The sequence below is a fragment of the Rhinatrema bivittatum genome, chromosome 3 (genome assembly GCF_901001135.1).
Source record: "Rhinatrema bivittatum chromosome 3, aRhiBiv1.1, whole genome shotgun sequence".
In the NCBI taxonomy this organism is placed as follows: domain Eukaryota; kingdom Metazoa; phylum Chordata; class Amphibia; order Gymnophiona; family Rhinatrematidae; genus Rhinatrema; species Rhinatrema bivittatum.
In genome coordinates this window covers 357,897,546-357,915,887 of record NC_042617.1, presented here as the reverse complement: position 1 = coordinate 357,915,887, position 18,342 = coordinate 357,897,546, and the positions used below count along the sequence as shown (strand labels likewise).

The window sequence follows — 18,342 nt, the reverse complement described above, 5'->3', positions numbered from 1 at the left end:
TCTGCAGCATCCCTCGGGACAAATTTATGATATTACCCTGCCACTCCCACACCAAGAGACTGGCAGTGGAAGCCACTCTGACAAGACTACTCAGTCTGAAGGCAATAACTCCGGATCCTACGTCCCAACAAAATACGGGGCGTTATTCCATGTATTTTATTGTCCCCAAGAAAGCAGGATCATTTCGACCCATCTTGGATCTCAAGAACGTCAACCATCATCTACGGATACTACACTTCCGCATGGAGACTCTTCACTCCGTAATAATGGCAGTACAACATTGAGAGTTTCTAACCTCTCTGGACCTCTCCGAAGCCTACCTTCCCATTCCAAGTCCATCACGATCAACAACGTTTTCTACGTTTTGTGGTACTGGGACACCATTACCAGTTCCAAGCACTACCCTTCGGACTAGCTACCGCCCTCAGAACATTCTCCAAAATTATGGTGGTCATGGTGGCAACACTGAGGAAGGTAAGGATCTTGGTACATCCTTACATGGACGACTGGCTGATCAGGGCGAAGTCTTCGGAAGAAAGCCGACAGGTGACCAGCAGAGTCAAGAACCTACTGCAGGAACTCGGTTCAGTCGTGAACATGGCCAAGAGCAGTCTACAGCCCTCTCAATCTATAGAGTACCTGGGGGCCTGTTTCGATACCAAATAGAACAAGGTCTTCCTCCCGCCCCTGAAGAGGAGGAAACTGATGGAACAATTACGACGATTGATGACCAATGCACATCCCAAGGTATGGAACTATCTTCAAGACCTTGGGCTCATGGCATCGACCCTGGAGGTTGTTCTGTGGTCAAGGGCTCACATGCGACCTCTCCAGTGCTCCTTACTATCACGCTGCAGCCCACTGTCCCAGGATTACTCAATCCGCCTCCAACTCCCTGCAGAGGTACGTTCTCAGCTTCAGTGGTGGTTACAGGAAGACCACCTGAGCAAGGGAGTAAGCCTATCCCACTGAACTGGATCGTGCTCACCACACGCTCGCCTACGAAGGTGGGGAGCTCACTGTCAGGAACTGACAGCCCAGGGACAATGGAACAAGGAAGAGGCGGGATGGAACATAAACCACATGGAAGCTCGAGCAGTCAGACTGGCATGCCTGCGATTCAGCCACAGGCTCCAAGGTCAAGCGATCTGAGTAATTTCGGACAATGCTACAACGGTTGCCTACATCAACTGCCAGGGAGGAACCAGAAGCTAGCAGGTGGAGGAAAATCTACAAGGAATCTCGGCCTCCCACATCGCAGGGAAAGACAACGTCTCGGCAGACTTCCTCAGCAAAGAAAGCCTGGACCCGGGAGAATGGGCATGGTCGAACACAGCATTCCAACTGATAGTAAATCACTGAGGTCTCCCAGCCATGGACCTCGGCCACCTCTCTCAATGCCCAAGTACCCAGGTTCTGCAGCTGGAGACGAGAGCCGCACTCCCAAGGGATCAACGCCCTTATCCAGACATGGCCAGAGGAGGACTTATTGTACTCCTTCCCCCCGTGGCCACTGCTGGCAAGATCATCCGCAAGGTAGAACACCACAGGGGACTATCTCTACTAGTGGCCCCGGATTGGCCATGATGCCCATGGTACGCATACATGCAAAGACTCTTTGCGGGCAGCCCTCTGTGTCTACCTCCACACAGGGACCTTCTCCAGCAGGGCTCGATTCTTCATGAAGATTTGTCTCGATTCTCTCTTATGGTCTGGCCCTTGAGAGGACTCGCCTGAAAAAGTGCGGGTTCTCAAAGGCTGTGATTGATACCCTGCTCCGCGCGCGGAAGTTCTCAACATCTCTGACATACGTACGGATCTGGAGAATATTTGAAGCCTGGTGCGAGGACCGTGGGGGTTCCCTGCGGACGGCCAAGATTCCCATGATTCTGGAATTTCTATAGGACGATATGAAGAAAGGGTTGTCTCTCAACTCCCTCAAGGTTCAAGTAGCAGCCCTTTCCTACTTCAGAGCCGAAGTGAGCGGAATCCATCTATCAGCGCATCCGGACTTGGTCCGTTTCCTAAAAGGAGTGAAGCAACTTCGACCACCCCTAAAGTGGTGAACCAAGAGGCAGCAAGTGTTGCAGGCAATAGACCAACTTATGGAATGGGTGGAAGGACATCTACACATGATCTTGGCCTCTCACATTGCAGGAAAATAAGACATAAGAGCAGACTTTCTCAGCAGGAAGAGCCTGGACCCAGGAGAATGATGATGTCAGACGAGGCATTTCAGCTGAAAGTGGATCGCTGGGGCCTTCCATTCTTAGACCTGCTGGCGACTTCTCGCAATGCGAAGGTTCCTCCATTCTTCAGTCACAGGAGAGATCCATGGACACTGGGCATAGATGCTCTCATACAGGTCTGGCCGGAAGACAAGTTGCTTTATATGCCTTTCTTCCGTGGCCCTTGTTGGGCAGGATAGTTCAAGGGATTGAAGGCCACAGGGGGATGGTACTCCTGGTGGAACCGAATTGGCCCAGATGACTGTGGTATGCAGATCTGCGAAGACTCCTGGTGGAGACCACCCTTCATCTTCTGACCACAAGAATCTGTTGCAGTAGGGACCTGTCCTTCACGAAGATCTGACTCTGTTTTGTCTTATGGTTTGGCCCTTGAGAGGGCTTGCTTGTTGAAGTGTGGATGTTCTTCTGCAGTGATTGCTACCTTGCTCCGTGCTTGGAAGTTCTTCATTTCCTTGTACGGGTTTGGAGAGTGTTTGAGACTGGTGCGATTCTGGAATATTTGCAGGATGGATTAAATAAAGGATTGGCCCTTAATTCCTTGAAGGTTCAGGTTGCAGCTATTGCTGTTTCAGAGGCCCGGAGAATGGCGATTCATTGTCGTCTCGTCCTGATGTGGCCCATTTTTGAAGGGAGTGAAGTATCTTCGGCCTCTCTTGAGCTGGTTCCATTGTGGAGTTAATTTGGTGCTGGAATACTTGGCAAGCTCTATGTTCCAGCCGCGGCATAGCCTTTCCTTGTGGTTTTGACCTTGAAGACAGTGTTCTTGGTGGCTATATATTCTGCATGTCCAATTTCTGAACTGCAGGCCTCGTCTTGCCAGGAGCCGTTCCTTTGGGTAACTCCAGGGGCGTTACAGCTGCGTACTGTTCCATCCTTCTTGCCTAAGGTGGTCTTGGAATTTCATTTGAATCAGTCCATTTCCTTGCCATCACCGGATAAGGTCAGGGACGTGGAGGAGTATCGCCTCTTGCCTCCCTTTGATGTCAAGAGACTTGTCGTGCGGTATCTGGAGATTTCTGAACCTTTTCGAAAGACGGATCACTTGTTTGTCTTTTATGGTGGAAGGAAGCAGGGTGAACCAGCTTCATGGGCTACTATAGCTCTCTGAATTAAGGAGGTAGCCATGGCTGCGTATGTGGATGCTGAAAAGCCGTTACCTACTCAGATTAAGGCTCATTCCACTAGGACTCAGGTAGTGTCATGGGCGGAGAATAGATTGTTGTCTCGCATGGCCATTTGCTGATCTGCGACGTGGCCCTCCTTACCTACTTTTTCCAGGTTTTACTGTCTGGATGTGCAGGCCCGGGAGGACACAGCCTTTGCACATGCGGTTTTGCCTGGACCGCAGGCAGTCTCCCACCCTGTTCGGAAATAGCTTTGGTACTTCCCACTGGTCCTGAGTCCATTTGTCTACAAGCTAGGAAAGAGAAATGACTACTTACCTGATAATTTCATTTTCCTTAGTATAGACAGATGGACTCAGCTTCCCACCCTTGGCTGTCGAATGATTGTGTCAACGGTCCTCCTGTGGGGCTGTGTGTTCCAGGGGATTACTGGTAAGTGTTCATCCAGTCCCTAGATTGGAGTACATTCGTTCCTTACTTGAGTTCAATGTTCTTGTTGGTTGAGTACAGTAATGGTTGACTGTTTTTAATCAAGTTTTTTGTTAGTCTGTTCACTGTTTCTTTTGAAGAGAATACTGGTAGGCTGGGATCACTGCAGGAGTATATATACTGTAATGTCAGTTTGCTCCATCTCCATCTACTGGCAGAGGAGCATTTTTGGAAGGCTTAAATAAATGTGGATAAAAGTGAGCCGTCATAAAGTGTTTGATAAATTGTTTCACAAGAGACTTCTTAGGAAATTAAAAAGTCAAGGGATTGAAGGCAATGTCCTTTTGTGGACTGGGAACTAGTTAAAAGATAGAAAACAGAGAGTAGGGCTAAATGGACAATTTTCTCAATGGAGAAAGGTGATAGTTGAGTGCCCCAGGGATCTGTATTGGGACCACTGCTTTTTAATATTTTTAAATGATCTGGAAATGGGAACAACGAGTGAGGTGATCAAATTTGCATAGGACACAAAATTATTCAACGTTGTTAAATCACTAGAGGATTTTGAAGAAATTGCAAGAGAACCTTGCAAAACAGGGAGACTGGGCATACAACTAGATTAAATTTAATGTAGACAAGTGCAAAGTGATGCAACCCAATTTATAGCTACACAATGCAAGATTCCACAGTAGGAGTCGCTACTCAGATTTAGGCATCATCATGAGTAATATGTTCAAATCCTCTGCTCTGTGTGCAGCAGCAGCTAGGAAAGCATATGAGATGCTAGAAATTATTGGGAAAGGAATGGAGAATGAAACAGAATATCATAATGCTCTGTATTGCTCCATTGTAAGATTACATCTTGAGTATTTTGTGCAATTCTGGTCACCACCTCAGAAAAAAGATATAGCTGAATTAAAAAAAGTACAAAGAAGGGCGACCAAAATGATAAAGGGGTTGGAATGATTCCCTTGTGAGGAAAAGTAAAGATGTAGGGGCTCTTCAGCTTGGAAAAGGGGATATGATAAAGATCTGTAAAATAATGAGTGGAGTGGTATGGGTAAACGTGAATTGGTTATTTGTACTTTCAAAAAGTACATAATGAAGTTTTTAAGTAGTACATTTAAAACAAATAAGAGAAAATATATATTTTTTTTACTGATCACATAATTAAGCTCTGGAGTTATTTGCTAGAAGATTTGGTGAAACCTGTTAGTGCAGCTGGGTTTAAAAAAAAGATTTGGACAAGTTCCTGGAAGAAAAGTCCATAAACCATTATTAAGGTGGACTTGGAGAAATCCACTGCTTATCCCTGGGATAAGCAGCATGGGATCTATCTAACCCTTGGGATCCTGCCAGGTACTTGTGACCTGGACTGGCCACTATTGGAAACAGGCTAGAGGGCTTGATCGACCTTTGGTCTGATCCAGTATGGCATATCTTAACATCTTATGTAAGAAGGCTAAGTATTAAAGCAGTGAATATCATTTTGCCACTTCCTTGTATTGCTTCATGACTTTTATTCCTTGGATCTCCTTACTGTTTTGTCTTAAGGGGGATGTTAAGTCCACGCTTGAATTGCTTATGCTCTTTGTATGTCAGTGTGATGCTGGCATGGTCTTCTGCTAATAGTGAGCATAGCAACCCCCTCTCTCATCTCTCCACCTGTAAAGATTCATAAGAGTGGAAGCTTCAAAAACCCTTTAAGCCTTATCCATTAAAAATACTTTCCATGAGCACAGAATGGAGAAAAGTGCTTTTTTAAGAACTCAAGAAATAATAATAATAAAAAAAAAAATTTGGCTTAAAAAGGGGTGGGCCTTAGTGATTTCGTTTTATTTCTTAGTTTTAGATCTAAACTGAATTATCTAAAATAGAATTTGCTAGGCCTGCTGTTGTAAGACGGTCTTGCCAGACAGCAAGGCTTAGGATCAGAAAGAAAGTAAATAAAAAGTGCTGAGGGTTGACCCAGTGGCAGCACTGTGCACTTCCATGCGGGGGGAGGAGGGATCATAGCTCCTGGTGGGAGGAGAGCGCTACGGTCATTATTAAGAGAGAAGCAAAAAGCAGTCGTAATGTGATTGATCCGTGGTGTTCCTGCTTCATTTGTTTACACTCCGTAGATGTCTGTGGTGGAAGAAATGAAAAGCTGGTGCATGGTAAAAATCCAGAACCTGGAGATGAGGTTTTCGGGAGATTCCAGATCCTCCAGACATACCAAGTCCACGCCGTCCACTTGTGGGTCCCTGACCGAAACCCCAGACTCCGAAAGCCCCCACAGCACAAAGGACCGTCAGACGATCCAGTCCTCCCTGCAGTCAGAGGAGCTCCAGCAGAATCAGCACGCCTACATTGCACTTCAGAGTAGCTTCACGGAGGATGCAGGACAGGCCAAAATGCCACCTTCGGAGGAAAGCTGTGGAAAGCATTATTTTGTGGTTCAGCAAGACAGCATAGGAGGTACAAATGCATTATTTATAGCATTTCTTGCAAAAATGAGGGATATCTTTACCATTGCGACACGCATGCTTCATCACACTACTGACCATTTATTTGACCAGCGTAAAAGCCATCCAGAGATGTTCTTGAGCAAGAGTTTGAGACCTCTGATAATATCTGAAAAAGGGGCCTATGCGGTCTCAAAAAGTCATGTGCAAGAATATCTTGGGATAATTCTTGTATTGGTCCAGTAACAGGTATCCTAAGCCCTATCACAGAATTACTGGATCCTAACCCTTGCTACTGACCATGCAAGGTACTGCATCTGTCCAAGTAATGGAAGAGATCAGGTTAGGCTTTGTGTTAATTTTTGAATGCTCAATGTTCCTACTGTAAAACTCCTGTTAGGTTGAGGGGTTCCTTTTGTCAGAATACGTAGGGTAATCAGGAATAATTTGGCACTTAAAACCTGCGATCTCTCTTTTTATTTGTTATTCTAAGCCTTCAAAACACTCATCTCTTCATGATGAGTGGCTATTCCTCTATCACCCATCCATCTATGCAGTCAGTGAGAGGGCAGGATAAAAACCCAGCTGTCCAGTCTACTCAAGTATAACCGACCTGAACTGATTGGGAGGAGGTGCCGAGGGGTTTTTCTACTTTCTTTTGATAGAAAACAACCTTTAGATTTCCGAGAACCAAGTGATTCCTTTTCGAGGATGATTGTCCTGAGGGCCTATTCTCCCCATCTAGTCTTCTATCGTCCTGCTTTGTCTTGCATTGTGCTGGTACAAATCCACAAGGCCTGGCCCCTGTAAGCTTTGCTGTGAAGACTCCTGATGGAGGGCTGTATTAACATGTGGAGTATTTGCCATGTAAGCCCATGTGCTGCACTGTATACTGTCCTGCCTTGCTCTGTCCAGAGCTGTAGCATTTGGTGCATAGATAGTCTTTGAAGAATCACCTCCGGCATTATTTTTCAAGACATTTCATTGATGTTCATAGCCCTTTTGTCAAACTTGAGCCATTTGAAAACCTGCTGTTGTCATTGTACGAAACCTGAGGTGCAGGCAATTAAGATTGTAAGCCCCCTGGGGCAGGGAAATGCTTATAGAACCTGAATTGTAACTTGGTTCGGAAAGGTGATTAATTAAATCCAAGTCCTTCTAAATCGTGCCCTCATTCTTTTTTTCTGCTCCCCACCGCTCGATCCCTCATGCACACTTCTGTGTATGCCATGTGTAAAGCAGGCTTAATGATCCTGTAGCCTTGTTGAAACTCTTCGATAATATTGAACGCTATTTCAGTAACTGTGGGATGCTATTAAAGTAGTGGGTTTGGAAATGGGTAGGGTGACTGGCGGATGAGATGGAACCATGTTAACGAGGGCCAGCATCTTTTGGGTACAGTCCTTTTGCACCCTCCCCCCCTTAATGCCCACAACATCAGTGGCAGAAAAACATGCTAGAAATTCTTTTGTAATCTAGAGAGACTTCAAGAGTAAACCAGTTTGTGTTCCCACTCTCTTCCCAATGTAGTGTAGTTAATGCAATCTCTGTAAGACATTGCAGATTATAAATTCAGTTGATCAATGCCTATAACTGGTGTTTTGTCTTAAACGACATTTTGTTTACGAGCTTTGTTCTTCCTTAGGTACAGTGCCAGAGTTGGTTGCTGCTGGTTCTACCCCAATGCCTGCGGCCCCGCCTCAGGTTGTTAGGCCCAAAGACAAAGCACTACCTTTGGCTGTTTTCCCCAGTCAGCAGGAGGCGGAGCTGCCATCCGCCGACCACTGCGGCCCCAGACTAAGACACGTTAAAGTGCAAGCCACACTGCCACCCGAGGCGGAACCCAGAAAGCTTGAGCACCCAACCGGCCATGTCACAGACCGAGGAACTCAGACAAGGAAGCCTGCCAAGGGTGGCCAGTCGAAACACCGGCCTCGTCATCACACAGCCTCGCACTCGTCCCAGCAAGAGCAGCAGCCCGCCAAACCCTCTGCTCTGCCCGCAGACCAGCAGGCTGCCTCACAGATTAGAGACACGGCCAAAACTCTGGAGATCACACAGTACTTCTTTGAGGCCGTTTCCACACAAATGGAAAAGTGGTATGAACGGAAGATTGAGGAGGCCCATAGCCAAGCCAGCCAGAAGGCCCAGCAAGACAGAGCTGCCCTCCAGGAGCACATCAGAAGTTTAGAAGAGGAGCTTCGTAAACTAAGGACTAAAGTGCAAAAGGAAAGCTAGCATCAGTTGGTAGGTTACGGACCAGACTGGAACTTTTAAGCCAGTTAAAAAATCCTGAAAGATGGTTTGTATGCACGATATAGGCCACTTCGAATAGTTCTCGGGAACTGTTTTCAGGGCCTGCTGTGGGCTCAGTCTTGATTGGTTCTGTGAAGAGTCCTTTTTAACAAATGCATGGACAGGACATATTGAGCAGGTTCTGCACAATGTGGGATGCTGGTGGGGCACATTGATGTGGTTCTCTCTTTTGTTCTTCAGGTGCACTGTGCAAATTGTGAACAGATAGAAGCTTTTTTTTTTTTTTTATGTTCAAACTTAAGCAAATATAAAAGTGAATGTCAGAAAACAGAAGTATGTTAAATTCAAGGCCATCCCTCAAAGCAAATATCACTTTGCTGTTAGTACAACTGAATCACAAACATCATGCACTGCTCAAAATGTGTTAGGAGAGCATCATATATTTATAATACCTGCAACTTTAGTGCTGATACTGATTTTCAATTAGCTGTCTCCTTGATTAAATACCAATTAGTGATTGCTCTTTTTAAATTTTTTTTTATATTTGTAAATAAAAACTTTTGTATAAAAACATTATTTCTTGATCAACTTCTGTTTGTATTTTTTTTGTTATCCCTATGCTTGTTCATCTTGCAGCACTTTGTGATCGCGACTCGTTCTTCTTTCCTTTGCTTATTTATAAACCAGCCTGACTTGAAACTACCGATGAAATGTTTTATGATTTCTCCCTCTTTGTATTATGAATACATAAAAACAAAAAAATTATCTTTAGGCCGTGCTTTCTGAATAAACGTCAAAACCTGCCTGCCGCATTCCGACGGATTTCTTCCTCGGGGGAGAGGGGGGCGCTCATCAACGCTGCTTTCCTTTCTCAAGCTGTTGCAGTTGTGCACCGACCAACAGAAATAACACCTTTTATAAACGCCTACAACCTAAAAATCAGTTGTTGATGGCTGAGGCCCAAAATTGAAACTACTATTACAAATGCAGGACCATGACATCTTAAAAAACCAGCTGGGTGCTAAAACTTAAATCAGTGATAGCCAATCTAATTCTTCATGGAGTCCAATGACATTATCACTGATTTAAGTTTTAGCACCTAGCTGTTCTAATTGGTATTTAATCAAGGAGACAGCAGTATCGACACTAAAGTAAATGGTGCAGGCATTTATATATGAGTTGCAGTCATCTTTCACTTTGAATAGTGGTCCAATTTATTACAATTCAAGGACACGTCATATGCCCTGTATAGAGCAATTTCTTTCTAGACTAGAAGCAATTATTCAAAGACCAATAAAACTAAAAATCAATGGAAACATTGCTTCCATTGGTCAGAAATGAAATACAGAACTCTTCATGCAGAAGGGGAATACTTTGTGCCACTGGAATAGTTTACTTAAGCTGCCTCCCACTTTGTGAGTTTTCAAGTAAACCATCCCCCCACTTTCAAAACCCTGAAAGCAGAAATAATGGTTCTTTTAAAGAAGCTTTCTAAGACATGCTCAGCGCTGTAGATTTACCGCCTGTGCCACAGTGAGGCACGTCAGTGCAGTGGAAGTGTCTCTTATAGCTAGTATATCAATGAAAATGGACTGTGTAAGTGACAAGTTACGTGGCTGCATTGGTCACACGTTGTCTTCAGATCAAAGAATTTGTTTAGTTCATTCTCATTTCATTGTAGTACGATAGTTTACAAGGGACGTAAGTCACAGTCCTTCTGTGGCCAATCCAATAATAAAATGAGTGAAGAGCCAGGGAAAACCCACAGTTACCTGGATACAATACAAACAAGAGTCAGTGAGATACATAATGATGGGTCCTGTAGACATATCATCAGCCATAAATGCAAAAGAAGAGTGAATAAGCCAGGGAAATGATAGAAATGCCGGTCTTCAGGTTAGCATTTATGTATTCACGGAATCTTCTAGACCACATCTATCATTGTCTCATGTAAGAAAACACCATTATACATAAAAAAAAGTCATTTATTTAGACTTTGTGTCAGCAGTTTTGTGTGTTGTACAGTTTGTTTGATGATATGTCTATGGGGCCGCCAAAGGGCCAGGCTGGTAGCTCAGTGGCAGTGCTGAACGCTACCATCCAGAAGACCTGGGTTCTGTTTCCAGGCCTGGCTTCTATTCCCCAGGCCAAATGGGCTTGGGGATGCTGCAGATGCAGTGTTCATAGCCCCCGTGGGGAGAAGAGGAGGGATAGTTTCATGCATCACTCAACAGCAACATCTAGTGGTCAGACTTCAGGTCCACATTAGGTTTCAGAGATAGCCACAGTTTGTAGTCCCTGCCCAAGGACTGTCACCGTGATGTCTAGACTGAGTGGACACTGCAGAGCCAACAAACTGTAACATAGAAAAATAAAGAAGAGAGCCACCAAACCTTGGAGGAAAACTCCTTGAACACATATTTAACCAAATGGGGAATATAGTGTTAATCTTCCAAAAATAAAATAGGATAAAGGAAAACTGAGCACACAGCTGGGGAAAAGAACCATATTAGGTCAACAAATGTTGTACGATGCAAACCTTTGTCCAGAAATGTTTCCTGGTCTTTTGTGGTGGGGATGATGGACTACCCTACATAACGTGCTAAATCTTGTACAGGACAACTGAACCTGTCTCTCTTCAGTACCTACTGCAGTTAAAATGCCGAAATGGAACAAAGCAATAGACGACGTCTATCAGAGGTTTGGTTCTTCAAAGTAACCATGGGTTAACACAAACTACAGTATTCCTAGGCATAGTGTTAATTGTATAGGTGTTACACATTCCTTAGATATCATCAGACTGTAGGTGGACACAGCCAGGAAAAGTGGATTATAGTACAGTATTTGTTTATTTCCTTTTAGGAAAGTGCCGTACATGCATATAGTAACTTTGTTAGCTCTGATGCCTTGACTACAAGTAGTCAAAAATAAGGCATGAAAGCCTTTGTTAATGTTTACAAATGCCTCATTCCATGTTGTGCTAGGCTTCCTGTTTACTGTAAATAACTTTTTTTATGATCTTGGTATCAGCTGTGTGTTTCTCCAGCCATTAAAAATGAATGTTGCTTAGAGTGTCAGCTTTTTTTGATTTCTGTTTCAGGGGCCTTGCAGGTTGATCTTTGGGGGCTCCAGCAAGTATGTGAAGCACACTGCCCCTTCCTATGCCATTCTCATATCACGCCCTTGTCGCCCATTAAATATCAGACAGTATTCAAGTGGTTAAAGCTGAAAAACAGTCCCAGCTATCAAAAAGAAAGAAGACTGTGCGAAAAGCATTTGGACCATAAGATAGCCATCCAGTAAAAGGGGCACTGGGGTTTTGGTAAGGCCACAGCAGAAAAGCTAAACGACTTCTCTGCTTCCATTGTCCCTGTAGAAGATGTTGGGAAGATCACCATGCCAGAGCCATTCTTTGTAGGTGATGATTCAAAGGAGTTGAAGCAAATCAGCCTGAAGCAGGAAGTGTTAGAGTAAATTGACAAATAGCAAATCAGTATGCACTGATGGTATTCCTTCCAGATGATGTGGTTGAGTTCTCTTCATTTAATAATAAAAGGTCATTTTACAGTCTAACAAATGTAGGGTGTTCTTACCCTTTTATGCATGCATTCTTGGAACGAATGTAGGCAACACGATGGCTTAATTCAGATGAAAAGCCAAAATCACTGTTGGCAGAAATGTTAGATGAGTGAAGAGCAGCACATAACATGCCATACTGGGTCAGACCAAGGGTCCATCAAACCCAGCATCCTGTTTCAAACAGTGGCCAATCCCGGCCATAAGAACCTGGCAAGTACCCAAAAACTAAGTAGATCCCATGCTACTGTTGCTAATAATAGCAGTGGCTATTCTCTAAGGGGCAGATTTTGAAACGGATACACGCATAACCCCCAAAAACCGGCCCCAAGCTCCCCCTGCGTGCGCCAAGCCTATCTTGCATAGGCTTGGTGGCGCATACAAGCCCTGGGACGTGCGTATGTCGCGGGGCTTCGAATAAGGGGCTGGCTGGGGGCATGGTGGTGGGCCAGGGCGTGTCTGGGGGTGTGGCAGCAGTCCAAGGGTGGGGCTAGAGGCATGGTGGCAGTCCAGGGGCAGGGCCAAGTGCTCCAGCACAGCAGCTTCAGATAATAGACTAGGGGCACTCCATGAAGTTAGCATGTGGCACATTTAAAACTAATTGGAGAAAGTTCTTCTTCACTCAACGCACAATTAAACTCTGGAATTTGTTGCCAGAGGATGTGGTTAGTGCAATTAGTATAGATGTATTTTAAAAAGGATTGGATAAGTTCTTGGAGGATAAGTCCATTACCTGCTATTAAGTTGACTTCGGGGCAAATCTTTAAACTTGCACGAGGGTGCAGATTTGTTTGCGCAACCCGGTGTGAACAAATCTACACCACGAAATAAGGTGGTGGTGGTGGTGGTGGTGGGGGGGGGGAACAACCAAAAAAAAGTTCCCTCCAAGGCCGCTCCGAAATCGGCCAGCGGAGGGAACGGAGGGATCAAAATTGGAGGGAACCGCAGGCAGGCTAATCTGAGCACCCGTGCTTCTAGGCGGTTGATGTTCCACCCCGCCTCTTCTTCATTCCACCGCCCTTGGGTGGTTAACTCTTCGCAGTGCGCTCCCCACCTGTGTAGACTGGCATCTGTGGTGAGCAGGGTCCAGGGTGGGGAGGATAGTCTTGATCCCCGGCTCATGTGGCTGGTTTGTAGCCAGCACCGTAGCTGGGTCCGGACTCTGCCCGGTAGTGGTAGACGTACGGTGTAGCTCTGTGTTCGTGGACTCCACCGTGATAGAAGTGATCGTTGCAGGGGCCTCATGTGGGCTCGCGCCCATGGCACCACTTCCAGTGTGGATGCCATTAGGCCGAGGACTTGCAGGTAATCCCATGCTGTGGGACGAGAGGCGCTCAGCAAGGTCTGGAGCCGGTTCTACAGCTTTGATCTCCTCGTGGGGGTTAGGCTGACCTTGTCTTCCTTGGTGTCGAATTGGACTCCTAGGTATTCCAGCGACTGCAAGGGCTGCAGGGAGCTCTTGTTTGTGTTGACTACCCATCCTAGGCTTTCCAGTAGAGTTATGACTCTGCTGGTTGCTTGGTGGCTTTCCTCCTGTGATTTTGCTCTGATCAGCCAATCGTCCAGGTAAGGATGAATGAGGATTCCTTCCTTCCTGAGTGTTGCCACCACCACTACTATTACCTTGGTGAATGTCCGGGGTGCAGTGGCTAACCCGAAGGGTAGTGCCTGGAACTGGTAGTGACGATTCAGGACCTTGAAGCGTAGGTAGCACTGGTGTTCCTGATGAATTGGGATGTGTAAGTAGGCCTCCGACAGGTCCAGGGATGTGAGGAACTCTCCTGGCTGTATTGCACTTATGACCGATCGTAGGGTTTCCATGCGGACGCGTGGGATCCTTAGGTGTCGGTTGACCGACTTGAGGTCCAGGATGGGCCTGAATGTACCCTCTTTCTTGGGTACAATAAAGTAAATGGAGTAATGTCCAGTATTTATTTCCCGTGTAAGTACCGGGGTTATGGCCTGGAGCACCAGAAGTCTGGTCAGTGTAGCTTCCACTGCCGCCCTCTTGCGGGGGTCGTGGCAGGGAGATTCCACGAACTTGTCCGGAGGGGTTCGAAAGAAGTCCAGGTAGTACCCTTCTCGGATGATGGCTAGGACCCACTTGTTCGATGTTATCTCGACCCATCTGTGGTAAAATAGGGTTAGCCTGCCCCCTATGGCTTCTTTCCTTGGATGGGTCGGCTGAATCTCATTGTGAGGTGCGGCTGGGGCCTGGACCCGAGCTGGTTCCCCTCGTGTTGTGCTTGTTCCGAAAGGACTGGTTCTGCTCGAAGGGCGGGGCGCTTTATAGTTGTTCTTGTAAGGGTTGAAGCGCTGTGAGCTTCTGCCTCTGGCGGACCTGGGGAAGGGACGCTGGTTTCTCTTCGTCTTGTCTTCCGGCAGGCGAGGTAATGGGGAGTCGCCCCATTTGTTGGCCAGTTTCTCTAGTTCGCTGCCGAAGAGGAGGGATCCTTTGAAGGGCATTCTCGTGAGGCGTGTCTTGGAGGAGGCGTCAGCCGACCAATTTCGAAGCCAGAGTTGTATCCTGGCTGCCACTGTGGACGACACTCCTCTGGCTGCTGTGCGCACTAGATCGGAAGCCGCGTCAGTGAGGAATGATAGTGCTGATTCCATGTCTTCTCCCGGGGTGTTGTTCCTGGCTTGGGATAAACAGGAACGTGTCACCACGGTGCAGCAGGCCGCAATCTGCAGGGACACGGCTGCCACCTCAAATGATTGTTTTAGTATGGCTTCCAGGTGCCGGTCGTGTGCATCCTTGAGCGCCGCTCCTCCCTCCACTGGAATGGTAGTGTGCTTAGCGACCGCACAGACTATGGCGTCCACTCTAGGGCACGCCAGAAGCTCCTTGGTTGCTGGGTCCAGGGGGCACATGGCCGATAAGGCTCGACCCCTTTGAATGAGGACTCTGGTGCATTCCACTCCAGGTCAATTAGCTGTTGTGCCGCCTGTAAGATAGGAAAATGGCGAGACGTCTGTCGAAGGCCCTCCAGCAGGGGGTTCATTCTAGGTTCCCCTGAGGTGCCTTGGCCCGGGATAGCGAGCTCCGATAGGCATTGGGATACAAGGTCCGGAAGCTCATCCTTTGAAAAGAAGCGTCTCATGGTTCAGTGTGGCTCTGTCCCCGAGGGAAGTTCCCCCTCTTCAAGGGGCTCGGCTTCCTCTTCGGAGAAATCCGCGTCCCCGTAGGTGGGGCTTCTGGGTGGTGGGAGCCTGTGCCTAGGCCTCGAGGTCCTGGGGCCTGAGGATCTTCCGGTGGCGCATATGGCTGGTCCGCCCGGGGTTCAGTTTGCATTTTGACAAAGGCGTGAATCCCCTTAAACAACTCTATCCAAGAGATCGACGCTGGGTCCAGGTTGAGGGGTGCTGGTTCCCTGGGGGTCCCAGTCTATGGGATGGACTCACTGGGGCCTGCTGGTTCCGGTGTGCCCCCTGAGGAGCTAGCACTGGGCCCTGGGTGGGACTGGCCCTGACCTGGATCTCCCAGGGCCTTCTCACAGTGTGTGCATAGGGCGTCTGCTTCCTCGCTCTGTGCGGCTCTGATGTGGCATGCTGGGCAGAGGCCTTGAGCTTTTATTCCTGTTTCTGGAGGTGCCATTTCTGTGGACGCGTAAGCTCTTATGAGCTCCATTGCGTCTGACATGTGCGCGCAGATGTGCGCCTAGCCGTAGATGTGCGCCTTGTACTGTGTGCGTAACTTAAGCGCGTAAGGTTTTATGTGCGCCTAAGGTTAGGAGCACAAATAATTCTGTGCGCTTAGGTTAATTTGTGCGCTCGGATTGGACGGCGGGCGGCGCGGTAAACAAGGCCAAGATGGCGACAGCTAGCATGCGGGCAATATGGCGACCTCCTCTGAGGGTCTCCACATGGGCAGACCCTGGAACAGCCGGGGTCTAGTCCTGCTTGGCCGGATCAACCCGGTGGCACAGATTCCGATCGCCGACCTGTGCTCCTCCTCGATCTTCGGAGACCGGGCTAAAGTAGAAGCTTTCCACCTTACCTTGTCTTCGGCACTTCCCAGTTTCGCTCCGGGTGGTCTCTGGCTGCGGGGGGAGAGGGCAACTACCTTCACCGCCGCGCTCGAGGGGGTGCATCCGCTGCCTCTCAGCCGTGCCCGAGATCGGGGGCTAAGTCCTCGCCGCGATTCGACTGCCAGACCAAGGCTGCCTCTACGCCGCACCCGAGGATTTGGGGGCTAGGGCCCTGCCGCGAATCGGCCACCGGACCGAGGTTCACCTCAGAGGAGCCACGGAAATCGCCTCGGGAAACTCAACTGGGGGAGGGACCCGAGGGTATCACCGCAGGAGTGCGGGGCTCATCTTCAGGTAGGTTTCTTCTTTAAATTTCGGGTTTTGTTCTTTAATTTTGGTCTAACGCTCTGAGAGCGTGCATAGTCCCTAACTGCTATGGAGACAGAAAATACTGAAGAGCTGCACTTCCTGCAGGGGTGTATGTACTAGGGGCTGACGTCAGATTGAAATCTGATCCGTCTCCAACTGCTAACAGGAGTACACTATACCCATTAGTCCTGAGTCCATCTGCTACACGCTAGGAAATACAGACTTTGTCAAAATGGGGAAGTATCTGAAGGCAGAACGTGAAGACTGGGAGAAAATGAGAGAGGTGGAATAACAGTGCCCAAACTAAAAGGAGCAATTAAGGTAACTAATCTATATGTTAGAAAAGTAAACAAAAGCAAGAGAAATAAGAAACCAATCTGGTTCTCAAAGGAGGTGGCTGATAAACTAAAACAAGAACAGCATTCAAGAGATAAATGATCCCAAAAAGGGGAACACAAGAATATCTGGTGAAACTGAGGGAGTTGAAGAAAGCAAAAAGTCAGGCGGAAGAAAGAATTGCCAAAGAGATAAAGTGAGGAGACAAAACATTTTTCAGATACATCAGAGAAAGGAGAAAGCTCCAAAGGGGTATAGTGAAATTGAAAGGTGACAAGGATCAATGTGTGGAGAGAAACAAAGAAAAGGTGGAAATATTAAACAATTACTTCAATTTTGTGCTCACCAAAGATGATCCTGGAGAGGGACAGTCGCTAATTAACAAGACATTGGAGGAGGGGGGAGGGGGAGTAGACAAAACTACTCCATTTACAGAAGAGAATGTATGGGAAGAGTTAGGAAAACTGAAAGTGGACAAAGCCATGGGGCCTGATGAGATTCTTCCCAGGATACTGAGGAAGCTCAGAGATGTGCTGGTGGGTCCCGCTGCATGACCTGTTCAATAGATCCCTGGAGACGGGGGTGGTGCCGCAAGATTGGAGAAGAGCGGTGATGGTCCTGCTTCACAAGAGTGGAAGTAGAGAGGAGGCTGGAAACTACAGGCCGGTTAGCCTCATCTTAGTGATGGGAAAATTAATGGAGACTCTGCTGAAGGAAAGGATAGTGAACTATCTACAATCCAGTGGGTTGTTCGACCCGAGGCAGCATGAATTCCTGTCAGACAAATCTGATTGATTTGTTTGATTGGGTGACTAAAGAATGGTTGACAGACAGAAGGCAGTGTGTGATGGTAAATGGAACCTACTCTGAAGAGAGAATGGTGTTAAGCAGAGTACGACAAGGATCGGTGTTGGGACTGGTTCTGTTCAATATCTTCGTGAGCGACATTGCGGAAGGGATAGAAGTTTGTCTATTTGTGGATGATATTAAGATCTGCAACAGAGTGGACACACCGGAAGGAGAAGATAGAATGAGACGTGATTTAAGAAAGCTTGAAGAATGATCAAAGATTTGATAGCTGGGATTCAATGTCAAGAAGTGGAGTGTGGTAATCCAAAAAAAGATTTATGTGATGGAGGGTGAAGGGCTGCTGTGCCCAGAGCAAGAGAGAGACCTCAGAGTGATAGTGTCTAGTGATCTGAAGATGGCGAAGCAATGTGACAAGATGATAGCTAAAGCCAGAAGAACACTGGGCTGCATAGAGGAATAACCACTAAGAAAAAGGAGGTGATAATCCCCTTGTACAGGTTCATGATGAGGCCTCACCTGGAGTATTGTGTTCAGTTCTGGAGACCATATCTCAAAAGGGACAGAGATAGGATGGAGGCTGTCCAGAGGAGGGTGACAAAAATGGTGGGGGGTCTCCATCAAATGACTTACGAGGAGAGGTACAAAAACTAAATACATATGCCCTGGAGGAAAGGAGGTGCAGGGGAAATATGATACAGACATTCAAATACCTGAAAGGTTTTATTAATGCATAATCAATAAACCTTCTCCATTGGAAAGAAATCAGAACTAGGGG

The 18,342-nt window shown here is 47.0% G+C and overlaps 1 protein-coding gene across 1 annotated transcript in view; it reads left to right on the top strand.

The window, feature by feature from the left end:
- ANKRD6 (ankyrin repeat domain 6) overlaps nt 1-11,576 on the top strand; it is a 249,225-nt gene extending 237,649 nt beyond the window's left edge. Inside the window, exons 15-16 of the mRNA XM_029595416.1 lie at nt 5,926-6,262; nt 7,895-11,576. Coding sequence (XP_029451276.1) covers nt 5,926-6,262; nt 7,895-8,487 — 930 coding nt within the window. The 3' untranslated portion in view covers nt 8,488-11,576. The remainder of the gene's footprint in view (nt 1-5,925; nt 6,263-7,894) is intronic.
- Nucleotides 11,577-18,342: the final 6,766 nt, after the last annotated feature.